This window comes from Scleropages formosus, chromosome 3 (genome assembly GCF_900964775.1).
Source record: "Scleropages formosus chromosome 3, fSclFor1.1, whole genome shotgun sequence".
In the NCBI taxonomy this organism is placed as follows: Eukaryota; Metazoa; Chordata; class Actinopteri; order Osteoglossiformes; family Osteoglossidae; genus Scleropages; species Scleropages formosus.
The window spans coordinates 29,176,187-29,201,643 of record NC_041808.1 but is presented as its reverse complement, the minus strand read 5'-3'; the positions used below and the strand labels follow the sequence as shown (position 1 = coordinate 29,201,643).

The 25,457-nt window shown below is 43.7% G+C and overlaps 3 protein-coding genes across 10 annotated transcripts in view; 1 reads left to right on the top strand and 2 right to left on the bottom strand.

The window, feature by feature from the left end:
* Nucleotides 1-2,698, top strand: part of LOC108926034 (RNA binding protein fox-1 homolog 2-like) — a 31,904-nt gene extending 29,206 nt beyond the window's left edge. For 4 of the 7 annotated variants that reach the window (XM_029250429.1, XM_029250428.1, XM_029250427.1 and 1 more), the window contains 3 exons: nucleotides 479-555; nucleotides 1,144-1,222; nucleotides 1,785-2,697. In XM_029250429.1, the coding sequence (XP_029106262.1) occupies nucleotides 479-555; nucleotides 1,144-1,222; nucleotides 1,785-1,829 (201 nt within the window). In that variant the 3' untranslated portion in view covers nucleotides 1,830-2,697. Of the gene's footprint in view, nucleotides 1-478; nucleotides 556-1,143; nucleotides 1,223-1,784 lie in introns of those variants that run through there. The other 3 variants (XM_029250431.1, XR_003797552.1, XM_029250430.1) reach the window with 3 other exon arrangements.
* Nucleotides 2,699-6,748: 4,050 nt separating this feature from the next.
* Nucleotides 6,749-12,134, bottom strand: LOC108926033 (G-protein coupled receptor family C group 5 member D). 2 transcript variants are annotated; one of them, XM_018738462.2, is made up of 5 exons: nucleotides 11,831-12,134; nucleotides 8,370-9,051; nucleotides 7,965-8,045; nucleotides 7,458-7,513; nucleotides 6,749-7,207 (listed from the first exon to the last, which is right to left on the bottom strand). In XM_018738462.2, exons 2-5 carry the CDS (start codon nucleotides 8,938-8,940, stop codon nucleotides 7,109-7,111), a joined length of 807 nt encoding a protein of 268 aa, XP_018593978.2. In that variant the 5' UTR covers nucleotides 8,941-9,051; nucleotides 11,831-12,134; the 3' UTR covers nucleotides 6,749-7,108. The 2 variants fall into 2 exon arrangements, with proteins under 2 accessions (XP_018593978.2, XP_018593977.2); XM_018738461.2 differs by having other exon boundaries at nucleotides 7,965-9,051.
* Nucleotides 12,135-13,763: 1,629 nt separating this feature from the next.
* On the bottom strand, nucleotides 13,764-17,868 carry pde6hb (phosphodiesterase 6H, cGMP-specific, cone, gamma, paralog b). Its single transcript, XM_018738484.1, has 4 exons — nucleotides 17,742-17,868; nucleotides 15,303-15,460; nucleotides 14,855-14,895; nucleotides 13,764-14,636 (listed from the first exon to the last, which is right to left on the bottom strand). Exons 2-4 carry the CDS (start codon nucleotides 15,446-15,448, stop codon nucleotides 14,560-14,562), a joined length of 264 nt encoding a protein of 87 aa, XP_018594000.1. The 5' UTR covers nucleotides 15,449-15,460; nucleotides 17,742-17,868; the 3' UTR covers nucleotides 13,764-14,559.
* Nucleotides 17,869-25,457: the final 7,589 nt, after the last annotated feature.

Here is a 25,457-nt window from a genome sequence, read left to right as displayed (position 1 = left end):
CACTCACACTGGTTCTTGCTGTTCCTCAGGGCTTTTGGCTGGAATGGTGGGAAATGTACTTGATTAGGGCTGAATGCACTGGTGTTTTATTATAGTGGAGTGCAATTCAAATGGAAATTCATCTGCCTGTGTATGCCTGTGTTTGTGTGGGTGTGTCTGGATGTCACTTTCATAAAGATGATTAATATTCTCTTTGGACTTCAAAGGAGTTTTGACTCAGTGTATCCAACAGACAAACTTGTCCCTACTCATGAAGACTATGTCTGTTCATCTGTGCTCATCTTGCTCCTTTGCTGTCAGTGTGTCAGTTAGTTGTTTTCAAAGAAAATTCATTTTCTCTCTGCTGAATCCTTTTTTTCCCCCAGTACTGCCCCTTCATCTTCAGTCAGTTGCAGTATTTAAGTCTTTATTCTTGTGGCCCCTCCCCATTTCCTTCAGTTAGTTTTAACACTGTGAACTCTGCATTGCTGTCTCACAGGGAGGCTATGCCGCCTATCGCTACGCACAGCCAGCTGCTGTAACCGGGGCAACTGCTGCTGCTGCCTACAGTGACAGGTGAGGGGACAGGGTGTTGTACTGCCCAAGGGAATTCCATATCTACTGGAAACAGCATGACTGCCAGACTTGTAACTCTGTTTTCCCCTGAGCTCACTTCACATGGTCATCTCCTTTTATTCTTCTTGTGCTTGGCCTACACGTCACAAATGAGTATAGTCATTTTGACATCATATTACATTTGACTCTAGTGTCAGTTCGTTGCAAGAAGAGGGTAATGAAACCATAAGTGACATTTATAGGTTTATACTGTGTTTTCTACTGGTTTATTCCGCTTATTTGCATCTTCTCTGGAAAGTGATCAGGAAATGTCGATATTCAGAAAGTTTTATGCAGCTACTCGTGTGATGGACAGTGGTGCATATGGTGGAAAGAAACTAGCTGTACTTAAGAATCACACGTCTGCAGCTATGTCTCTTTTTCTCCTAATGTAATGCACAAATTGTATTTCCTATGAGATGTACGTCGCTTTGGAGAAAAATGTCTGCTAAATTAACAAATGTAAATGTACTCAATTGCATTATTACCCCATTTGAGGGAATGGGAAATTGTATCTTACCATTTCCTTGTCTTGCCATTGTCCCCCAGCTACGGGCGTGTGTACACTACAGACCCTTACCACGCATTGGCACCAGCTGCTGCTGCTGCCTACGGAGTGGGAGCCATGGTGAGACTGCCCGTTCCTGTCTTTTTTTTCTTTTTTTTTTTGCTGGGGGGCCTGTTTGCTCTAAAAGTGTAGTGTCGGCATTCTCTTCGGTCCCTCTCCCTGCCAAAGGAGCGTGGGTTGCCCGAACGATGATGTTTCTACCGCAGGCAGTGTCTACAGTATGGGAGGGGGATTTGGCTGGTTCACTTGGCTCAGCGGGAGGCCGCGCAACGCGGCCCACCATTCTGGCCTGTGTGCTTTCTCTGCTGTGCCCCTGTGGGTGTTGACTTTTATTGAGATGCCATAAAAACTTTTTATGTTATTGTTAGTTTTAATGATTTTTTTGGAAAATCTTCATTGTCTTGACAACGGAGGCTTAAATTTGCATCCTTTTTTGTTCCTGTTAGTGAGACAGTTTGTTTTTTTACTAGGGCTTCTATGGGAATTCAAATTCAAAGTAGCATGTTTAGAAGCCCACTGTTAGTGGCTGTTTCCATTTAAATATATCTGCTGTATCATAGTTAACATAAGTAAGAAGGATGTTGGTGTGATTTTTTGACCTGTTTTACCTTTTCTTCTACAGGCTAGTTTGTACCGGGGTGGATACAGCCGATTCGCTCCTTACTAAATGACTACTTGCTTCCATAAATATCCCAAAATTCCTTCAACCCTGTTTTCATACTCTACATTTTGGAAAGAGTGACTTGTTCCTTGGACAAAAACTTGTTTAGCAAAGTATCTGCCATTACTCAGCTAACACCCTGTAAAAGCAGCAAATGCGAAGACGCCTCTGGATTAGACATAAACACGACAGTAATTACATAGTGAAGTACATTCATCGCTGGAAGACAGAACAAATGCTTGGCAAGGACCAAGGACCAAAAGTTGAGGGGTTGTTAGATGTGAAGCATTAAGATTAGAAATCTCAAAAAGTGCCCAGATACCTAGTTTTTACCCAAATCTAGCTGGCTGAAAAAGATAAATGTGATCTCCGATTGCTTTCATTACAAGAGAACATACTGCTTTGAGCCCAAACATAAACCATTGTGTGACTGAATACACTACTTGAACAATGGACTGCACAAGGACAGTGAGGGATCCATAATGACAAAGAGGTCCATACCCAGAAGAGCAACAAAACATCTGCAAATTACCTTGACACTGCAACTATGGCAAGACAGACGCAAATGGATGTCAGCTTGGAAAATGTCAAAACAAGTTGATGAGGATTGAGTGACAGAAAGAGTGCACCCAACAAATCAGCACCAACTGTACCCTGCTGAAGCAACACAGATGTTTTTTCAGATAATCCGTTAGACAAGTTACTCATGCTAAGTACACAGAGATGAGGAATATCCAATTTCCTCACTGTTTCAGTACCAGACTGACAATTTGGAGAAAATGTATATTTAAAAGTGATAAAACAAGTTGACATTTCTGTATTACCTCATTTTTTTTTCTCTGGAAAATGTCACTTTAGAAAGTCCTACATAGTAGTTGTAGTAGTAATAATAATAATAATAATAATAATAATAATAATCAAAGTAAATTGATTATTATATTTATTTTCCAGTTTTACCATCTTGCTTATTTTTGTTTTATTATTGCTTGTTATGAGTACTACAGTCATGCTTTAATTTTCAGTAATTTACATCCACAAGTGTTTTTCTATAATGATCAATACTCACGAATATGTATATTTTCAAATGTTTAACTAGGAGAACTTGACACCACTTGATTGCAGAGCAGAGAGGGGTTTGCAGAACAGGGGTTAAAAATTGTACCATCAGAATAAAACCACATTCTGTCCCAATTATGGGATATATATTTTTTTGACTGAATGGGTTAGTCTGGATAATGGATACTAAATATTGTTAAAATAACTAAACTGTTCAAATTGCATAACTAATTATATGTTTGAAAATACATCTCAGGGCCTGCATTAATCATAATTTGGATGCTGGGTTTTTCAGTTTAATAACACTAAGCCCCCCTCTCTCAACAGTGGAGCAGTTCCATTCACATGCACATTTTAAATATAAACGTTATCTGCATTTATTTTTAAAAATTATGTATTGCAGTATGTATAGTAGTTACTGCCTGTTGCTTTTTATGGGGGAGAGGGCATGACGGACACAAAATGTATAAATAGTCATTGTCGTAGTACTATTATGTATATCCATATATTCTGAATATGTTATTACTATTGTGTTTTTCTCCTTTGGTTCCAAAGATTATCTTAAAAGCACATTTTTTTGGACAAGTGTACACACGTGACTGAGTTTTTTTTTTTTATGTTGTTGTTCTTGCTGTTCTTTTAGCTGTTATATTTACTTGTTGGTTAAAATGGTATTTTCTTCTTTATGTTTTGACCTGTTCCAATTGTTGATTTTTAGATACAAGTTTTTAGACCATGCTGTTAATGGCTTTATGCCAGTATGTTTTGGTTTTAGAGACAGTGGAAATGGCGTACCTGTTAACTTATTTTCGCTATTTTAATTGTCTTTGATCATTACAGGGACATTACATGTAGTTTAACAAGAGGGTTTTAAGGTTTAAACCCATTAATATGCGTCATTTCAATTTGGAAACCAATTAAAGTGTTTTCCTCCTTTTGAAACTGGTACATTAGTGTTTTATGTTTGTGCAGGAAATGTTTGAATTGGCCTGCGCTGATAGAGCAGAAATCGGTGGGTTCTGTGAAAGAAAAGTACGAATAACAGCAAACAGTTAAGTATAACAGGATTCTTTTAAAGTGATCTTTCCTAGCTCTGTAGAGGGGAGTTGATCATTGTGGGGTTGAGCCATTGTAACTCAGTCACAGAATTGTTTCATTTTCTAAAAACTAAGTGAGTTATTCATTTTACAGTGGCAGGAAAAGGTCAGGGTCTGTTTTATCAGGTGGGACCCATCTTTCAACAAAGAAAGAGGCCTTTTCACAGAGAGACTTATTGCCTGAACTAGGAAAAGCTGTCAAGCTCACCTGTAGGTAGAACATTTGCATGGATTGATGCATTGTTTAATGTAAACATTTTGGTGTGTGTGCTTGTCAATGTATATTCATAAAACGGTATGAGTGCATGAGTCTGAGTGTGAGTTAGCAAGATGACAACTGTTACCGTGACAGCTTCCTGTGCTGCTTTGGTTAAAAGATGATCCACTTACTCGAAGTACAGCAGTAATAGAAGAACTTGTTGAACAGTAATTGTGGTCTTAAAAAATCCGTACATTTTAGAACCATCCTTTTCCTCACGGTCTTAATGCTGTAATTGGAAAAGGTAGATATCAGGAGTTAGTTTAGCTAGTGAAATTAGCAGTTTTAAGAGCTGCAGTGTTACAGCTGAATGTGGCTAGAAGATGATTTAGTGTAATGACACTTGCAGCCTTTTCAGTAATAGTGTCCTGTGGACATTTTACACCCAATTAGTTGTCTTTTTGTCAGGTCTGAAACTTGGAACAGGTCAAACTCAGATTTAGCCAGATAGCGGTGTTTGCCAGGAGAGTTGTCCACCCTACACTGCTGGTCAATTCCAATATTAAGCTGGTTAAAATTCAGTTTTAGGAAAGTAGCACACTTACACTACAATACATTTTTCTGCATTCACAGGAGTCTTTGAAGACCGGATGCAGATGATTAATTTGCACTTAGTGTGCCCAAACTGAATGGGTTTTGTGTATTTGGATTGGGATTGCGCTTTGGGTTTGAAGTCGTGTATTTCTTTGACAAGCCATTCTTCCTTGTGGAAATTGCCACTGCTGCCTTCCCTTGGTTTTGTGATGGAATGGCTGTGTTTTTCGTTATTCTTCCACCGCCATGTGTGCTTTCTGTTCTATGTTGTTCATTGAATGTACATATAAACAGTTTTTTGGTTTTTATATTGTGGCTTGGTTCCTTGTGTCCTGCCATGCTTCACATGACACTTATCCTCCTGAGATGTTTGCCCAAGATTGTGAAGTGCAGTAACAATATAGGGATATACCTTACTTCCCTTCTTTGATCTGTGCTATGAAAACTGCTTCAGGGGGTATGAAAATCAATGTCACAAGGAAGGTGTTTTCTTCGTTTCTTTCTTCTTATGAAGCCTAGTAACGTCATTTCTCTTTATACAGTCAGTTCAAAGGTTGTGGTGCCAGCTAGGTTCTGTATGTAAATAAACCTGTTTAGAACAGCATTGAAGTGCAGTGGGTAGCACTGGTGCCTTATGACTCCTGAGCTGGGGTTTCTGCTGATGGGTTTGCTTGCGTTTCCTCCCACACCCCAAAGACATTCATTTCAGCTGAACTGGTGACTCTAAATTTCACTTACTGTATGTATGAATAAATGAGTGTGTGCAATTCTGTTGCAATGGACTGGCATCCTGTCCAGGCTGTACCCTGACTCATGCACTATACCACCAGTATAGGCTCCTGAGTGCCATGACTTTCCATTGGATAAGTGGTTATTAGTGGATGGATGGAATGGATGTCAAAGTTATGTAAAAGCTTAGACAACATGCTTTCAGTTTTCAGCCAAAAATGGGCTCTATTTGTTCACATAATGAAGGGATAACAGGTGTTATCTGAGTGGACACTCCTGAAGGTTGTACCAGTGATCAGAAGGTTAGCTCAAGTTGGTCCATGAAGACACAAGATGGTATCCCAACAGAACAAAGTGACAGGTCCCATACCAAGCATTACATTCAAGGTTGTATGTCTTTGTGGTTTCTCATGTGTTCAGACCTCTTAGGAAAGGTTGTTTTCTTGTCTTTGCACACACTGTCAAAATATGATGTTTGGAACTGGGGTCCATACTCTTTAAAATAAGAACCCTCATTGATTCCAGGTGATGAGAAAACTGTAAATGGTAAGTTGATATAGTAGTAGATGATACTTCTCAGTCTTAAGTATTTCAAATGTTTTACAATTTGTACTTTATTAACCGTTTCCTTAGACAAACCATATCCATTTTATAGTTCCCTATTTTCCCCTTTACCTTGCCTGTCATTTGACTAAAGACTGCTGGGCTTATGATCAGAAACAATTTTAGAAAGAAATTAGATAACACTGAGAATACCACAGCGAACAGCACATGGCACTTTTTAAAATCTTTGGTTCCATTCACAGTAGTAAATGATGCTCCAAGTGTTTTTTTCTCAGTAATCGCCAAAAAGTCATCATTATACGAAACTGATATTTAACCGGGGGGTGCAGTGACGCAGTGGGTTTGGCCTGTGCCTGCTCTCTGGTGGGTCTGGGGTTCAAGTCCTGCTTTGGGTGCAAGCCCTCCAGCCTTGCACCCTGCACTGCCAGGTTAGGCTCTGGTTTGCCATGACCCTGCTTGGGACAAGCGGCTTCAGTTAATGTGGGTGTTTAACTGTATTGTGTTGGTTTTTCTTTACGTTAAATAAAAACAAAAAACTGGCATATTGTACAGGATTTGTCACAATTTTCTATTGTCTTCTGTATAATTCAATGGTTTTGATGTTTATATGTTGAGTGATACATTTACAAAATAACAGCCAAAAATGCAAATAAGTATCTTTTGATATACAATTCCTAAACGGAAATTTTATAACTAATGGCCATACAATCATTTTTTACTGCTTCTAGATGTTTAGAGAACATATCTTTTTCCTGCTTTGTTTCCAGTTTGGTGAACAGTTGGGGCGTAAATTACAGTGGTGTGCCAGATTTGTTTAATAAGGTAACTTGCAGACAGTAGAATACAAAGCAATGACAAGAAGTACTTATTTTGCCAGGCAACAGTAGCTGTTTAGCATTTGATTATTTGTTGGAAAAGTTTAACATTTTTAAAATGTTAAAATAAGGAAGCATTTGCTTTTTAAGGAGCACACTGACATAGCAAGAAGTGAAAAGCTAGATAATGTAGGTGACCTTTCTGGTTATTCCCTCTTGTAGGTCAGTATGTTAATGAGATAACCTCTGTCCATAGTAGTCATCGTAGAGCACGCTGGTGTTGGTGGTCTGAGGTCGAGGAATGGAGAAATCTTTTGATGGGTTGATGTCCTGAAACACAGGAAGTGGAAGTTAAAAAAAAAAAAAAAAAACACAATATTTGTATGGATGGATTACCATATTGTTCCTTAAACAAGGCACATTTCTGAAGCAAAGCCTGAAAGGACAATTTCTGCCAAATCATTAGTGTTGCAGACAATGTCTCGTTTCTGTTGTTGCAGTAATTGTCCTGTATTGCTTTTCTGAGTGGAAAATACACGTACGTTATTGCCAGAATAAGAAATATGTAGTCGCCACTCACAGTCATAGAGAATCCGGACTCATAGGGCGATCGCTGCACTTCATTTTTCCGTTTGCCTGCAAAGGAAACATATCAGACACAGTATCCAATCCTCTGCTGGTCAGTTTATGCGTGGATAGATGGTCCTATTCAAGAGAAGCTTTTCTTATTAATTTTCTTATGCACTTTCCACTAAGCAATTTTGCCCATGAGCTCACAAAGGCAAAAAATATTTTGTTTACTGTGAATACAATGGAATAACATCTTTGCTATCTTTTTATAGAAGAGAAAACAATGCTCTGAAATATTAAACAGTCACTCGGATCTAAGTGCTGTAAAGAGCCCAAATGTGAAGAAAATTTAAATATGTTTCTTAATGAACTGAACCGTAGGTAACTTTCTGGGCTCTGAATTCATCTGAGCTTTTTGAGCTCCCTACTCACATTTCCATTTGCCCACATACCACTCTGTCCCTTACATCAACCCTTTGCATGTCGGCTGCATTCCCTCACTACTTGTCTTATTTACCTTTCCTGTCCTGGCTGTCTCCCTCGAAACTGCGGTTCTCTCTGCCCAGGGTGTGCATCTCACCACTGGGGCTGGTCCAGCCTGTGAAGTCCAATGGCCCATCATCAGCTCTCTTGTGCAGGGCTCCCATCTGGATCAAGCCATGGCCCAGCAGCAGGACCCAGGCATTGGACACCAGAGCCACGCTGAGGACTGGGTCATCCCACATGGGCCTGCGGCCCATCACCCAGTTGCCCTTAGTTAGCAAGGAGATCCATACCACCCAGATGGCCGCAGACAGTACCAGGGTGAGGAAGATCAGGGCTGCTTGGACTTTTGCCTGGCCCTGGCACAGGCACTGGGCAGAGCAGCAGAGGCCAGCAGCCAGCAGACACATCACGTAGATGAGGAGCATAACGAACTCACCCTGGTTGTAGTGGCAAGGCTGCTGATCTCGGACCAGCACAATAAGCAGCCATTCCGCGCCGATGATGACCTGCACAATGGTTAGGGCGAGCGTGAGGGCCGCCTCTCCCCAACCCTGAGTGACCACCACGCCCTGCAGGGCCAGAGCACGGGACAGCAATGCAGAAAAGCAAAAGGCCATGAGCACCCCAAAGAGGAAGACCCTCGTTGGACATGTCTGGGGGGTGAGCTGAATGATGAAAGCAAAAGTGAGCCCGAAAAGGCCTGCAGGGCCCAGGATGAAGAGTGCCAGGGTTGCAGGTGCTCCTCCCACCCCCTTCCTGTAGTGAACACACTGCCATATCATCCAGGCCAGCAAGCCCACCAGAACTCCCACGGCGACCAAAAATCCTAGCACAGCCAGGGTCTCCACGACAATACCCCAAGCGGCCTGCGTGTCACACAGGAAGGAATACACAGGGTTAAGGTCTGAGCCACACCCTGGTGTCCTGTTCTGCGGTGATATTTCTCCGGGTGGAGCAGGTGGGAAAGTGGAGTCGGGCTGTGCGAAGTTGCTTCCGTTTGAGCTCATTCCAGCAGGAGAGAGGGTGCTCTTCACCGCACTGTGTTTGCAGTGGCTACACTCAGGTTCCCAGAGGTGCCCGCAGAGGTGATGGTGGTACCCGAAGGAGACTGCTCTGCACTGGGGGGAGGTTATCAAAAGGAGAAATGAGTAAGAACAGCTTCTCAGAAAGCAATGATAAGGTTGTCCTTTCCCCCTTCATTTTCACTCTTTTTAATCAGTCTCATTATTCTTCAATTCTAATTCTTGTGGTTCTCTTGTTTTCCATGATACATGTACACCAGTCAGTCACAACATTAAAACCACCTGCCTAGTATCGTGTAGGTCCCCCTTAAGCCGCCAGAACAGTTCTGACCTATCAAGACATGGACTCCACAAGACCTCTGAAGGTGTCCTGTGGTATTTGGCATGGAGACGTTCGCAGCAGATCCTTTAAGTCCTATAAGTTGTGAGGTGGGGCCTCCATGGATCAGACTTGTTTTTCCCGCGCATCCCACAGATGTTCGATCGGATTCGGATCTGGGGAGTTTGGAGGCCAAGTCAACACTTTCAACTCTTTGTCATGTCCCTCAAACCATTCCTGAACAATTTTTGCAGTGTGGCAGGGCCACTGCCATCAGGGAATACCGTTGCCATGAAGGGGTGTACGTGGTCTGCAACAATCTTTAGGTAGATGGTACATGTCAAAGTATCATCCACATCAATGCCAGGACCCAAGGTTTCCCAGCAGAACATTACCCAGAACATCACACTGCTTCCGCCAGCTTGCCTTCTTCCCATAGTACATCCTGCTGCCATTATTTCGAAGCACCCGCACCCGGCTGTCCACATGATCAAAAAGAAAACATGATTCATCAGACCAGGCCACCTTCTTCCATTGCTCCATGGTCCAGTTCTGATGCTCACATGCCCATTGTAGGTGTTTTCGTCAGTGGACAGGGGTCAGCATGGGCACTCTGACCGGTCTACGGATACGTAGACCCATACAGAGCAAGCTGCGATGCACTGTGTGTTCTGACACTTTTCTATCAAGGTTTTCATCAATTTGCGCTACAGTAGCTCTTCTGTGGGATCGAACCGGACAGGCTAGCCTTTGCTCCCCACATGTATCAAATAGCCTTGGGCACCCATGACCCTGTTCACCGGTTGTCCTTACTTGGACCACTTCCATTTACATTTACATTTATTCATTTAACAGACACTTTTCTCCAAAGCGACGTAAATCTCAGATAAAATACAATTTGTGCATTACATTAAGAGAAAGAGACATAGCTGCAGACATGTGCTTCTTAAGTAAACTTAGTTTGTTACTTTCCACTTGATGCACCAGTGTTCATTGCTCAAGCAGGTGCATAAAACGCAGGATAGATGAATCCTGATAACCTTCCTGCATTTTTTTTTTTTTTAAATAAGGTGCACAAACATTCACAGGTAATGCAGGAGTAGCGGCTGTGTAAAGGCCTGTCTGGGGATGATCATAAAGTTACGGTGCATGAACACTTTTGGTAGGTACTAACCACTGCATTTCAGGAACACCCCACAAGACCTGCCATTGTCAGTGGTTTTAATGTTGCGGCTGGTTCTCTGAAAATGAATTTGGGTAGAACACACAGTGTCTGAAAACACTTGTTCCAAGCAGGGTCGCAGCAAACCGGAGCCTAACACAGCAACACAGGGCATAAGGCTGGAGGGGGAGGGGACACACCCAGGGCAGGACGCCACTGTGCTGCACAGCACCCCAAGCGGGACTCAAACCCCAGACCCGCCAGAGAGCAGTACCCGGCCAAGCCCGCTGCACCACCGTGCCAGTTTGGGTAGAATTTTAAAAACTTAAATTTTTAAACCTATACTATCTTGTTTTTAAATTGATTTATTGTTGCTGTTCTGCTAAATAATAATGATTTTGAATGGTATTTTACTGTGAATTTATTTCTGTTGCCATTGTTTCTTACGGATAGCGTGGTTCATGGAGAAGTTTACTCACAGAACACCTCACTTTAAGCAGTACACTATCATACTTATATATATTTATTTCTTTTTGTTATACTTTTGAGAATACAGTACCCTTCAAATTAAACTGCTCGCAAAGAGATGAGTGACTCAGGAGTCTCACAGTCGACCTCCAAAAGCACGTGGCAGCATTGCACACAGAAACTTTTACTTGTGTATAGGAGAAGTGGAAACTTGGAGCTGAAAGTGGATTTAGAGAACAAGAAGAAAGAACTCGCAGGGGTCAAGAACTAAGAAACTTTTCACAGTGACACCGCATGTACTGAAAGGAAAGAAACTTTTACAAGAGGGATGCGGAAGCGACAGACCAAGTATCTGGGATTCAAAGGACGGCGAGGAGCACCAGATGAGCATGGGTGATAACTGCGTTTCCTTTAGTGCACTAGCACATCCTTGTTTCAGTCTCTGAAAGTGCAATGCTGCCATTTATGATGCTATTACTTCATACATACGGTCTCAACATAACCACCAGCATGCAGACATCTCTGTTTGCTCTGTAGGGACGAGTATATAAGCGTAATACATGTTGGCATTGCATAAAGCTACTCTTTTTTTTTTTTTTCAGGATACTACAAAGCAGTCTGTGCAGGAGAAAAAGCAGAAAAGCGGGTTAATTGAACGAAATGTATTTAAATGACAAGCCACATTAAGATCCGTCTTAAATAAGCTTGAGTTGCAAGGTCATTTTGGACATGAAGCCCAAAATCTGCGGTCAACAGCGTAGACAGACGCAACCGGTCTGTATACAAAGTGTTATTTCTTTGACATTTACAGATTGTTTCAGACCTGCCATAGCTGTGCAGTTCAATTGTCCACAACTCTTATACACAGTTCAATATTTATCCTTGTGCTTTCTTTAATGAATTCGAAGCAAGAAAAACGGACGTACCTTTGACCCAGAGTTATAGGCAGAGTTCTGTTCCGCTTCGTGAGTCCAGATGCCCCTTGAGTGTTTGCTGGATTCTCAGTGTCTGCCTCTAATTGTGGCACATCCTTGTGCTGCAGTGAGCGTGAGACCAGCAGGACAACGAGGAAGAAGGGAACGAGGCAGGGCGAGGCCTTGACGCGAAGCACGGGGATGGTTCCGCCAATTCTCGAATTTACATTGACGGGCAGAAGGGGAGTAGCCGCTTCCCCACGCGCCGGCCCCAGCTGCCTGGCGGACGAGGACTGGGAAAGGTGTGCTCCTCCCGAAGGCCGCAAAGCCACCGCAGGCGCGCTGAGACAGGGCCTCAGACATGCTCGCACAGGTAGCCCTGCCCTCTCCACACTCCGCCGCAACAGGCCTCCCATCATGACCAATAAGCTATTAGAGGCTCTCGCGGCTGCCTTAATAATTCCAGTCAAAGTTTCTCACATGGGGCAACGAAGTAAGTAAGCGCATTGTTTGCCAGTGGGGGGGGGGGTGCGGGTAGGCAGCTGCTGTTCCAGCGGGCCCAATGGTGAGTAATAGAACCGAAGCTTCGTCCCCGAAGGCGGCAGCAAGCAGCGCGATGCGCCTAGGAAAACTGACATTGTGAAACACTGCGAGTCTTTGGCAGGAAAGACGAGGTTTACGTCAGGCCTCGAGAATGTCTTGTGCTTAGCAAGCCTCCGTGCATCGTGCTTCTTCACATGTCTCAGCAGGCTGAGGGTTGTAGGTAGGTGTGTGTTACTGCGTGTGACATATAGAGGAAGAGAAGACACAGTAACTAGGTCACTTATTAATATTTTCAGACCAAAAAAATGGCCTGGTAAAAATGTTTGTGCTGTTGTCGTCAAGATGTAGAGGATTTGTCTGATCTATACTCTTTGCTGCAGATGTGTTAGTCTTTCCAACGGAGAACGCGACATCTTTAAGTGATAAGTCATTTGTTAAGGTTGCCTTCACAATCAGTTATATAGTGTTCGCTATTCAAAATATAGCTGTCATGTGCTTTGCGATGCTTCAAATGTATTGTAACGACCCCGCGTTACTGTTTTAGGAGGGAGTGTGTGTTTAAATGTAAATAGTTGCATTATGGGAGATAATGTTAAATGTGTGTGTAACCACTGGGGGCACTTAAGGGGAAAATGGTAGGGTGACCATGTCTCCCAGTGTGTTGGAGAGAGTCTAGGGGTGCTAAGGTAGGTCAGGGAGGCTGGCTGTAAGTGCAGGTCCTGGAGAAAAAGGAGTCCGCGGACCGAGAGCGTTATTTCCCTTGTGCTGGTGTTCGAATAAACCGTTCGTTATGAACGCTGCTTCCGCGTCCTTCTTCGTCCCATCCAAACCCACGGTGCTGCGCGCCACAGTATTATGACAAAATCAGGAGGTTTGTGAGAAATGAAGTCTTTCTAATTAACATGTGAATATTGTATATGCAATAGTATATAAAAGCAATGTAGTGGCACTACAGCTATTGATGTGCATTTTGCACGTGCTGAATGTTTATACTTATTACATTAGAAATTGAACACATGCATGGATTTGAAGTGAAACTGAAACATTTTTCCAGCCTTCAAGTTCAGACCTTTTTCTGAATTTTGTGAGTTTTTTTTTTTTTTTTCCGCAGCGCAGAATGGTATTCGACAGTGGTTTATATCAAGCTGTGGTGAGGTGTGACGTAGTTCGCGTTAATCTAGACCGAAGTTTCAGACAAAGGAACATTTACACTGGTGCTTTAGTTGGGGGAAGCTTTCATCATTTTATTCTTGAGAAAGATTTGAAAGTCAATTCTTTTCCAAAGACAACAGAAAAGGAATAAATGAAGAAATGTTCTTACGGAAAAAAAAAAAAAATCTTTAATTAAATCTAAAGTTATATAAATGTTGACACTCACATTTAACAAAATTTTTATCTGGTTTGAATACATTAATAAGTATAAATATATTTGTAACATTTCACATGAAATAGAGCTGAGGGGGAGCTGGGGAGGACAGATCGGAGGAAAAACAGAAAGAGAAGAAAGCGTGTGCTGCCACTATCGCTTTTTTTTTTTTACATAATATGTCATACATCACGTTCTTTCCACTACAATATATTACACCCCTTTGATATTTACAGTAAAATCTTTCTCCCAGCCTTCAAAGTCTCCCATGTTTGATATAAACAAATTATATATATAGTGTGTGGTGGGGTGATAGCAAATAATAGATAAAAATGGAAAAAAGTCTTTGCCAGGGAGGATATAAGCTTTATTGATACTCTGCTAGACTGTTCTAAGCAAATACAGCCCAGTACATAGACATAGTTAGGGGTGTGCGCTGTTTCACTTTTAATACATTTTCTTTCTAAAGACGTTATACAGTGAAGCGTGGCTATGCGTGTTGGATTCTTCCGGGCAGAGGGAGGGTGAACAGGCATGACTGAGGTAGACTACGCACAGTGCATATGGGGTGGTTGTACTGTTTATCATTATTTGTGTGATGCAGAATAATTTGTATGCGTCATTGCGTCTGCTGGTTTCCTCTGGTGGATGTATTCTTGAAGGGTCTGTGGGAGTGAGACGGCGGCATACGCACATCCAGCGCATCAAAAGGGGAGAAACTGGAGAAGGAAATATCAGAGCAGAGGGTTTGTCTAGAGGACTGAATGCAGCGGCGGGGAGGGGCTGGGCTGGTCTGGCGTAGGAGAGGAGCAGTAGAAGGTAGGGGGCAGGTTTAGATGATGCCATATTTGGCCAGGTCGCTGAGCTCCATGTCCCCGAAGGCCTCCCATGGGCAGACCACAGTGATGTCTGTAATGAAAGCATAAGAACGACGCAGAATGATTTAGTGATGTCGTTACTTTGACCGCGATGATCATTTCTACTTCTCGCTTTGATTGCGATGCTTTTACAGGGCATAAAATAATCGGCCGAAATGCAGAGTTATAGAGAGTTTGCTGCCGAAACTAGTGGAGTTACGAAGCAATGCAGCGAAATAGTAAAGTAGGCTTGTATGCAGCGGCAGTCACCTGTGCCAAGACCTTCCATGCCAGGGATGTCGTCGCCAAACCTTAAAGCAAGAGAGAGGGGCATATAGTGAATTCGCCAAGAGTGAAAAGTTGGATATGGGAATGTTTAGACTGAACGAACATGTGTGTGACTGCTTCTTTAGCTTTGTGGCCCGCTTATTCCGATCTGTTCTTTCGTGTGTGTGTGTGGCATAACAACTTTTCAGGTGTTGGAGGCTCAAATACTAGCAATAGACCAAAATGGAGTTGGTCACAGGCATGTATGAATATCGAGGGGAAGGCACTCACCCCCTTGGTGGTACCCGTCACACGTTTGCGTATCTGCTCAGTTCTCGATCACTCCCAGAGTGCGGAGGGTGGACTTTACCCTTCGGATGTGTCATCAGCAGTGCCCTGTGTGTGTGTGCGTCTCAAGCGGAGGCTGGTGTTTGATGCATTTACTGCTCACCCTTTCTGCCCCGGCTTGGGGGCCTTGCTCTTGAAGGTTCGAGTCTGCCTCTGCTTGAACTTGGGAGGTCCTTTCTTGGGTGTGGAGGGCCCTGCAGTTCCATCAGGAGCTGCGAGAGCGCTTCCTGCGGGGGGCTGGTCGTTCATCTCTACTCCTTACTGGTGGGAAGAACGATGGAGTGTAAAGCAGCCAAGTGGTATGTGATTCTGTCTTTTTATACACACCTGTGTGTGTGTGTGTACTTGCACACCTTATTCACCGTGTTGACTTACACTGCTAGATACACTACTTACATTGGGTCACTTATCCATACATCAGTGGAACACACTCTCTCTGTTATTCACACACTATGGGTGAACCCGAACAGCATGTCTTTGGACTGTGGGAGGAAACCAGAGCACCCGGAGGAAACCCACGCAGACACGGGGAGAACATGCAGATTCCACACAGCCTCAGAGAGGATCGAACCCACGTCCTCTCGCACCACCCAGGTGTGACTCGCTGTGCCGGCATGCTGCCCATACAACTGAATTCTATGGCTGATACCCTCCACCAATGCAAATTACAATCCATTACAGGTTTATTGCCTTTAAACTCTGATATATAATGGAGGACAATACAAATTACAAAGGTTTTTGAGCTGAATGGAGCCAGAGACAGACTTCATGTGAATCACTTCCCTTGACTGCTGAACACAACCGAAACACAAACACCCAGTGACACAGCCAACAGCTACTCGGCAAATACAATTTTTCCTCATCACTTGACCACATCGGGGGATAAGATCTTTATTCCACTACCACACGCCTCCATCCTTGTCCCACACTGACACACTTCCTGCTCATTTGCTTCCCCCTCCTGTGTGTCTGTTTCTGTTTTCGTGCGTTTCAGTCACACACTACCCCATGTTTCCTCCTCATCCTCCCCCTCCCTTAGCCTTTGCAGATTACCTTGGATTAAGAGAGCAACTGCAGTTTTTTTTACATGCCTGATATTTCCTCTTCTAAGAGGCTAATTGTCCAGGCGCCCAGGTTTAGTAGAAAAAATTTTGGGCCGACTTTCCTGAGATCTGTAAAACCGTCTCAGACAGCGAAGGGAAGCTGCTAAAAAGTGTGCTTATATGCTGCTGTGATTTAACAGATTCACATCGTTATAATACTTTGTTTCGTGATCTTTAAGAGCAGTTCCTAATGCTATCAAACTTTCTAAGTATGTGATGCAGAGTCGCAAAGATAATCCTCTCTTCATCGGCTTGTTTTGGTCACATCCTCTAATCCCCACCCCCCCGCCCGGACCCGTTCCTTTTTTCTAGGAGTCCTAATAGATGACTGCCCTCATCACGTCACACCGACTTTACTCTGTTCTCTCCGCTGCATCACAACCAGGCAGCTTGTTAAGCTTTTTCTAAGCTTGTTAACTGGGCTGAGAAGTTTGAGTGGTCTCTTTTTTTACATTTCCGAAAAGAATCAGGCCATCTGGCTCTCATGACAGTATTGTTCTCGAAAGCTTCCGTGATGCTCGCAGTTGTGATGTGAGCAAGCAGTGATCCTGCCCTTCAATGCTGGTAGAATGATGTAAATGCCTGCAGCATCCTGCACTTGTGGTGTGTGACAAATTGCAGTCGCACTGAGCCCAAATATCTCTGAAGCTGGAAACACCTCCCTCGCTTGTCAAAGCTGAGCACACGAGGACAGCTGCATGGCCGGAACACCGATGTGGTGTCGCCAGGCAGCCAGAGAAACCGCGCAGACAGTAACAACCGCCGTGCATATGGTCGCTGCTCTTGCGCTTTGAAGGTGCTTAAAAGTATCTTTTTTGCAAATGAAAGGTTTTCCTGATTCATTTTTATTCCTTTTTTGGCCGGGTCTCTTTAGGACTCTTTTTGTATTAAACATTTCACATTCTCCTGTATTATACAATACGTTCTTTGCAAGAACATATATGGACAAAATTATGAATTTGAGTTTGTACTGCAATCAGGTGTACTTGGCATGCTTCAAAGCACATATTGTACATATTATTGTGCTATTTTGTTGTACGCTTGTCCAATGTTACGCTTTGTTCTTCACATTTGCGCAGCATAATAATTTGTTTGTGTTGTTTATGTTGCAGGCGTCCTGTTCTCTTATACGTGTTCATCATCCTTAGCATGAGTCTCTGTACCACAACCCTGGTATTTACTCTCCTCCACCGTGCAGCATCTTTCAAATTGCGTTGTGCTGTATTGGCACACGTTCCGAAGCCCGCCAAGATATCCAGGTATTCCTGCAAATGTCATTTCACCTGACCAGCGTTGTGGAATTCACTCTCACCAATATATATGATATATTGCAGTTATGTTTTTTGTTTCAATAACATGAAAACCTTTAAAAAGCACCTAAAATCCAGATAGAGCACTAAGACAGTGTGGAGTACTGTGAAAATGAGAATAATTCCTACCTGCTTTGCAAGTTTTCCAAACGCTCTCCCCCGAGAGCAAGAGACAGAGGTGCAACTCGAAAGGAAAGCAAACGAAGATAAACCTGGATGTCTGCTCCTTATAAACCCTCTGTCCTAATCTCCTGGATCCCTTCACCCATTTGCACGCCCTGTCCTTGCGTTTGCCAACTATTTAGCTTTTCCAACCCCCGCAGTGCCCAATGAGTGGTCTGTTGTTGGGGGGAGGAGCTGAAGGGTAATAGGGTTATGGTTAGTATTGAAGGTTTGACTGCGTGTCTGTGCCTCGGCCTCAGGTCCCAGTCTCTGATGGACAGCTTATAGAGATGTTCCCAGCCAAACATTAACGTTCTTCTAGACATTTTTCCAGATGGATACATCTGTTTTTCACGGAGGCTGTGTCTCTTTCTCTTCCATCACTGTTTCTTTTGTCAGATTCATCCACAAGGGGTTGAAAAGGAGAGCAGTATAGAGAGTTTGTCACAAAGAGAAATGCACTATATTTTTCTGCATCTCTACCCACACGAAAATAACTTCATGTATGTGTTGGTAGCAAAATACAGTTGTCTCTGCATCACTTTAGTCTGTAAAGTGACACCACCTGTTTTCAAGTTAGGTATGAAGTGAAACTTTCAAATACAGATTTTGCACAAACACATGCATGAGGGTATAAAGGGCCCAAAAATATGCTTTTGTTATTAATCATCATAAGAGGTGGCGCAGTGGGTTGGATTGGATCTTGCTCTCTGGTGGGTCTGGGGTTCGAGTCCCGCTTGGGGTGCCTTGTGACGGACTGACGTCCCGTCCTGGGTGTGTCCCCTCCCCCTCCGGCCTTACGCCCTGTGTTGCTGGGTAGGCTCCGGTTCCCTGCGACCCCATATGGGGCAAGTGTGTGTGTATTAATCATAATAAAGCAAACTTCGCGTAGCTCTCGATGCAAGTTTTTTATTTCAAAAGCATTACAAAACAGGAACGAAACACAGCGTGAAAGTAGCATCGTAGGCAGCCTCGTAGGTCAACCCACCAAACTGCATTGCCCTCCCACGTCCAGGCTTAGGAGTGTAAATGAGATTATAGCTGGGATCTGAGGCTGTGATGACATGGAGGTGTGCCTTGGCTGCGTCCGTATTCTCCATGTAAAGTCTTTGGGTGTAACATCATATCAAGGACGGGGTGGTGAACAACGGAGACAGAATAACTGTAAATTTTGCAGAAACACTAGGCACTCTCACTTCTAATGAATACTGTATATGCTACTATGAGAAAAAGTCTTTACGTATGTAAAAACTAACAATAGCCATTTATCTTGTAATTCAGTTCTCATGTAATCCTTGTAATTTTAACTGATCTGTGGATGTTTATTTGAAATACATTTTATAGACATAATTAAAAGGCAGTAAATCTGTGCGGTAATCATTGATTTTTCATAGTTGCTTGTGTTCGAAAAGCTCATTGTTTCAGGATATGTTTGGTCGCACAGGCCTTTCCTTCAGAGTGAACTTGCCGGTACTTGGGTACTCTTGAAATGTATTTGTAATTGATGGACAAATTCATGAATTTTCCAAGTCCCCTGGTGACCTCACATTTCTTTTTACATATTATCACATGCCTGAACTTCTCCGCTCCAGATCTCTGGTGTGGTTTAAGTGTAGTTACTGCCCTTTTTCCTGCCCAGGGACATCACTTTGAAGGATTCCAGGGGAGAACCTGCTCGAAAGGGAGCTAATCTTTGAGTTTAAGTCTGTTTAGCACTGAAACCTGATGATCAAGAGTGAGACGCAATTGGACGAAAGAATCACTGGAGTCTTCCAGCCTTCTCTTTAATCCTTACAAATATGTACACTTAGGTCACCTGAAATGTTAACTGACTGCTTAACCATGGAATGTTGGATGTCTGTATTACAGACTTTAACAATCTCCATTCCTATCCACCCAGTACCCCTTTGTTCACTTCACAAACCTCTCTACATCCATGTTTAACCTTTTGACCTCTGTGTGCTCATATCTCTGCATCACTATCCTTTCACATCCTAACAACAACATTTTGTTTACAGAGCTCTTCTGCACCTTCTGGGTCCACTACTGCTCCTTTGCAGAGGGTCTGCAAACCTACCTCCCACAAGTCACGGTGTTTTAATTGACTGCTTAGCGTAAGTGTTCTTTACTCGAGTGAAAAAAAAGCATAAAACACTGAGGAAGCGCTTTTTCTGTTGCCGTTCACTTGCAACTCTCTTCATATTTATTTGTGCATCTCCAAATGATATAATATATGCAGTGTGTATACTGTATATTATACATTGCACAATGCGTATTTGTTACACTCATGTGCAGTAAATGCAAATATGGGCTGCAGCTTAACAGGGCACTTACGAAGTTAGCAGCACGTAAGTAGTATATGTGTCGCTATGGTGTGTTAAATCCACACACACTTTCTGAACCACTTGTCCTATACGGGTCGCGGGGAACCGGAGCCTTCCCGGCAACACAGGGCCTAAGGCCGGAGGGGGAGGGGACACACCCAGGACGGGACGGGACGCCAGTCCGTCACAAGGCACCCCAAGCGGGACTCGAACCCCAGACCCACCAGAGAGCAGGACCTGATCCAACCCACTGCACAACTGCGCCCCCCGTGACAAAATCCATTGAAATGAAAATGCAGACTGACCTCAACCACAAGTGGAAAACGCTTTGTATGAAAGGTGATGAAACGTGGTGAGAGACAGGTTTAAGGGATGTCAGGGTCCAAAAAGGTCCAGAACAGGAAAGAAAAACCTGGATCTTATGTGGCCAGATAAGATGAGGATGATGGAGATGGTGGGAATTGCTCATCCGGGTCTAAGGCTTTCTGGGGAATTAAATGGAGACACTAATGAAATTAGATTGAGCGTTTCCCCTTCAGTGGAGACACAAATTGGATCACACTAATTTAGTGCCTGACAGCACAGTGACATGGGATCAGGGACGTGATGTTCTCGCCCCAGTGGAAACTGTCTAGAAATGAGCGTGTGCTGACTGCAGTGGATCGGAGCAGGCCGGAGACAACCGATCGCACTGACAGACCACATGGGCTCACACTTGCACTTGCGATGTAGCTGGTAGAAGAAGCGACATGCAGTTCAGTGGTGCACAAGTGCGCAGCACATTGAATCTCTTGGGGTTTCTTCTGGGTTTGATCTCAAGAATCCCTTGCCGGGCAGAGCATGTTTTTTTATTTAAATATTTATTTAAAACACAGAGAGAGAGAGAGAGAGAGAGAGAGAGAGAGAGAGAGAGAGAGAGAGAGAGAGAGAGAGAGAGAGAGAGAGAGAACTTCTCTGGATTCCATATGGTACTGGAATCATGAATACGTTATTCTCTCAGCAAACATTGTTTCTTCAGAACAGCTGCAAGTATCACAGTATTTCTGAGTTCTTTCTCGGTGCACTTTTGAGGCTCAAATTTGTGCTTGCTGAAAAATGGGAAGGTAACTTTTGTCCCTAATTGCTGCCACCTGGTGGATCAAAGGGAGAACTGCAGTCTGAGGGATTTCGAACTTCGTTCATACTCACTTTTGGCCACAAGATGGAGACACTGAGAGGGGAAAGAGCGCTTCCTACCGACACACCAGCCATGAACTCGGGGCTCAAACGGAACTGGGGCCAGCAGGAGACAAGGCCAATAAGAGCTCAGTAACACGAACATCCCTCAGTTAAAATGTTGGGTTCCGTAAAATGTCGGATATGCCTATAATAAAAAAATAGCGGAAGACTTTTTGTTTTTAACTTTGAGGACATTAAAACGAATACTGGATTAAAGTAAATAAATGGGACAAATGTAATCTTTGAAAATGTGCGCGTGCAAAGTTTGCCAAATCGCCTTGTTACTCTTATTTTTAAATTGTTTATTAAAATGTTATCCGTAAATCCATTTATCCATTAATAATTAAAATTTAAAGTTAACTTAAAAAGTGGACAGAGGGCTCTACGAGGGTGCGGTGGGTTGTGTGGTCGGATAAGGGTGTGAATCTGGCTCAGTGTGTGTGGAGTTTGTGGGTTCTAACCTGTGTTTGCATTGCCCTCCTTCATGGCCTCCACTTTCTCCTATTTCAGGGGACTCAGGACTTGCCTGCTGTGTGTGTGTGTGTTGAGAGAGATCACCTTGCAATGTGCTGCTGTCCTGCGGAGGGTGTACTCTATTTCATGCCCTCCGTTTCCAAGACAGGCTCTAGACCACTGCACCCCTGCACAGGAACAACTAAAGTCTGCCAGAAAGGACAATGCAACATTACACTTTTCTAAAAACATTTTAAACCTAATAGATCACATAATAATTATTTTGTGATAAAAAAATTCTCACACGTGATTATAGCTTATCCCTGTATTTTTTGTTAATAAACACACTTTAAATTAAAAGGTGTTTTTTATGAGTGTTGACAGATTTGTCTGTGGAAAACATATTGATTACGGCAAAGAAGAAGTTTTGCACACTAAAATTATCGCTGATTGTCATTGTCATATTCATTAGAATCGGAATCGGTTTTGTTGGCCGAGCGCACTGACACACACTAGGAATTTGCTGTGGTTTTTAGCTGTACAGTATTACCTATAAAATGCTTAAAGAAGAGAAACTTTTATTATCTGTGGTGACAGTATGGGATAGCGGGCTGAACATAAATAATTTACCGGCTCCTGCCCCTGCTTTATATTTCTATTTTTCCCAGTTTGAACGAGGCTCATGAATAATAAGGATGATGGATTGTGGAAGAGGAAGGCTAAGACAGCAGGTGACCAATATTAGCTGCTGTAGTGACCACCACTGACACATGTCTGCAGGAAGGAGCTGTGAAGGAAGCGGGCAAAGGCAACAGTTTACGCCCTCTGTTATTTCTAGATGCGGCAGTAAAGATGCTGTATGATTTCTTTCTTTCTTTTCTTTCCAACTTCTGCCAAAACCACAGATTTGGCGTACTGGGTGTCTGTCGCCGTGGCAATGGAGGTGTAGACATGGCTTCTAGAACGCACAGTCTGTTGGCCAGGCAGACTGCAGCGGGCGGGGAAGAGGGGGATGGACAGGAAAATGCGGGCGCAACTGAGGAATTGTGGGATTGGCAAGAGCATAAATTCTTCCGAAGCCGCAGTAAATGTGGGTGAGAGTGCTAGAACAGGGGAAAAAAATACCAGGAGAAAAAGGGAAAGTACAAGGTTGGTACCAAGGAGACAAGTATCAGGAGCATTTGTTTGGACATTTAACACACTGAAGCTCAAGATCCTCATCCATCAGTATAACAGCAGTTCATGCAACAGCTGGTAGTGTAGTGGTTAGAGCTGCTGCCCTTGAACCCCAAGGTACCAAGTTTGAATCCTATCTCCAGCTGTAGTACCCTTGAGCAAGATACTTACCCTTAGATCGCTCCAGTAAAATTACCCAGCTGTATATAAGGGTAAATAACTGGAGGTCGATTCACATTTTAAGTCGCTTTGCAGCTGTTATGGCTGCGGGGCTCGGGAAGGCGACGGACTCAAGCGCGGTGCGAGTTTCCAATTTTATCGGAAAACAAGGAACGGGCAGGAGAATGGTCAAGGGACAGGCAAGGGTCGGGCGATCGGCGATCTTCGTTGAAGGGACAAGACAGAAATCATGTTGAGGAGAAAAAAAGTCGGAAATCCAGGACATGGGTCAGTAAACGCGGGTCGAGTAGAGAACAACAGTTGCTCATTTCTGAGGTTTCGCATGGGAGACCCACTGGTGCTGCCTTCTATGCGTTCTTCCATCAGGGTGCAGCAGGTGTTGCTGATGTGCTGGCGGGCAGGGTCGCGACAGGAGCAAAGTGTCAGATAAATGTAGCGACGAAGCCGTGCGTACTCTGCTCTGTTTAGGGGGCTACTTCTTTGATGCACCTAACAGGGAGCGTTTACAGGGGCTCTTATGGCGATCTTTGCAGCACTCAAGTCAGCTTTCCAGTTGGACCGTTTCATCGTGACTATTGCGTCGCTGTATCGACATAAAATTTGTTTCCAGCTCAAAATTCCTCTGTTGACTGTATGTAAACTGAAACATAAAAATTGCGCAATCCTGGTTATGGAACATAGCACATCATTCTTTACTTTGTTGTGTTTTATTGTTTACCCTCTTTTTTTCCTCCCAGGTGTTTTTTTCTTGGGTGAAGCAGAAGGCCGAAAATATGGCTCGAAGCAGAGTGTTTGAATACTGCATGTACTGCACATGAGTAGGTGGGTGTCAGTCACCGGCCATGTTGCAACCCGTTTGTTTGCATCTCGTCTTGAATAACGACGTTCGAATTGTGATCACGGCACCCGGCAGGTAGAGAGCAAGATGGTCAGCGGGGGCAAAGCGGGGAGGCAGTGGGCTTCGGCAGGAGAGTGACATAATTTACCATCTCCTGGTCAAATGCTGCCCATGCACAACACAGACTGGCGGTCAAATTGTGAGGAAGCACTAAAGAAGGTGCTCGGTATGAACTCAGGAGACAAAAACATCCTAAAGTGAAGTGAGTGACGTGGGGACTGAAGTTTTGAATGTTTCTCTTTCTTTTTTTTTTTTTTTTTTACATTTTTTTAAACGGTGCTAGAGTTGGCTCTTTGTTTCATTCCAGGATTATTCAGGATGATTAGAGGAATCCTTCTGCGACAAGGAACCAAGCTGGAGCGCGAGAGCAGCACCGTTTTAAAGACTGGGAATGAGAGAGGATGAAAGGCATGGTGTGATATTTAAAGATGTGTTCAAGGTTCCGTGTAATTTAATGAGTCTGTCCGTCTTTCTCCGTGTTTATGGGTACATGAACTGTACGACAGCAGGGTTTGAGGAAAAGTTTCCGCAGACGCCTGTAAACCGTGACAAGGCGGTTGCGTCTGGCCATCCTCTCCTCTTTCATTTTGCTGGACTTTTGCACGTGCGAAAACAGAAACGGGATCCCTGAAAATGCTGAAAATGAGAAGCGCACTTCGCTTGCGTGCGTTCGCGTGTCCTTGGGTCCGCATCCAAGTGCGGATTCCGTCAGATGGTTTTGCCGGGACAAACCCCAGCTTATTTACACTGATACGGCGGAAGTGAGGTGGAGCACGTCGGAGAGCTTCGGAGGGACTTCTACATGAGCAAGTGGAAGAAATTAAATTTATAGGCTGCATACTCAAAGATGGCACGACACACACACACACACACTAACTCTTGACTGTATCCTTTACTGTTGTTAAACTGGTACACTGACCATGGGTTGTAGTGTGTAATGCTGTTCTCAGCACCATGCACTGTGCATGGAGTCTTCTACGCTATAAACTATACTTAAACACTGAACACAGTGGCATAAATGTAACAGTGTATCTTAGCATTGTCTAACAGTGATTTTACCACCACGTCAATATGGAAGTTCTAAAGTGAAGGGGCGAGAAGTGCCTGCCTGTGGAAAAGGCCGCTTTGCTGACACAGAATAAAAGCAGAGCTGGCAGCTGTTCAAGAAAGGGGGCAGAAGGTTGTTTTACGTTATGCAAGGAGAGAGAAAATGCATTTTTGAAATTTCACTGGTTGAGTTTGTTGGGGGGGGGGGGGTGGTACAGCGGGTTTGGCCTGTGCCTGCTCTCCGGTGGGTCTGGGGTTTGAGTTTTGCTTGGGGTGCCCTGCAATGGACTGGCGTCCCCTCCTGGGTGTGTTCCCTCCTCTCCAGCCTTGCGCCCTGTGTTGCTGGATTAGGTTCTGGACAAGTGGCTTCAGTCAATGTGTGTGTGT

Excerpts from the sequence above, each read along its gene's own strand:
- LOC108926033 (XM_018738461.2), bottom strand. The coding sequence starts at position 8,940 with ATGAGCTCAAACGGAAGCAACTTCGCACAGCCCGACTCCACTTTCCCA. Across the intron at positions 7,514-7,964 it reads AGACAGCCAGGACAGGAAAG|GCAAACGGAAAAATGAAGTG; the intron begins GTAAATAAGACA and ends TTTCCTTTGCAG. Across the intron at positions 7,208-7,457 it reads AGTCCGGATTCTCTATGACT|GACATCAACCCATCAAAAGA; the intron begins GTGAGTGGCGAC and ends CCTGTGTTTCAG.
- pde6hb (XM_018738484.1), bottom strand. The coding sequence starts at position 15,448 with ATGAACGACCAGCCCCCCGCAGGAAGCGCTCTCGCAGCTCCTGATGGA. Across the intron at positions 14,896-15,302 it reads CCCAAGCCGGGGCAGAAAGG|GTTTGGCGACGACATCCCTG; the intron begins GTGAGCAGTAAA and ends TCTTGCTTTAAG. Across the intron at positions 14,637-14,854 it reads CATGGAAGGTCTTGGCACAG|ACATCACTGTGGTCTGCCCA; the intron begins GTGACTGCCGCT and ends CTTTCATTACAG.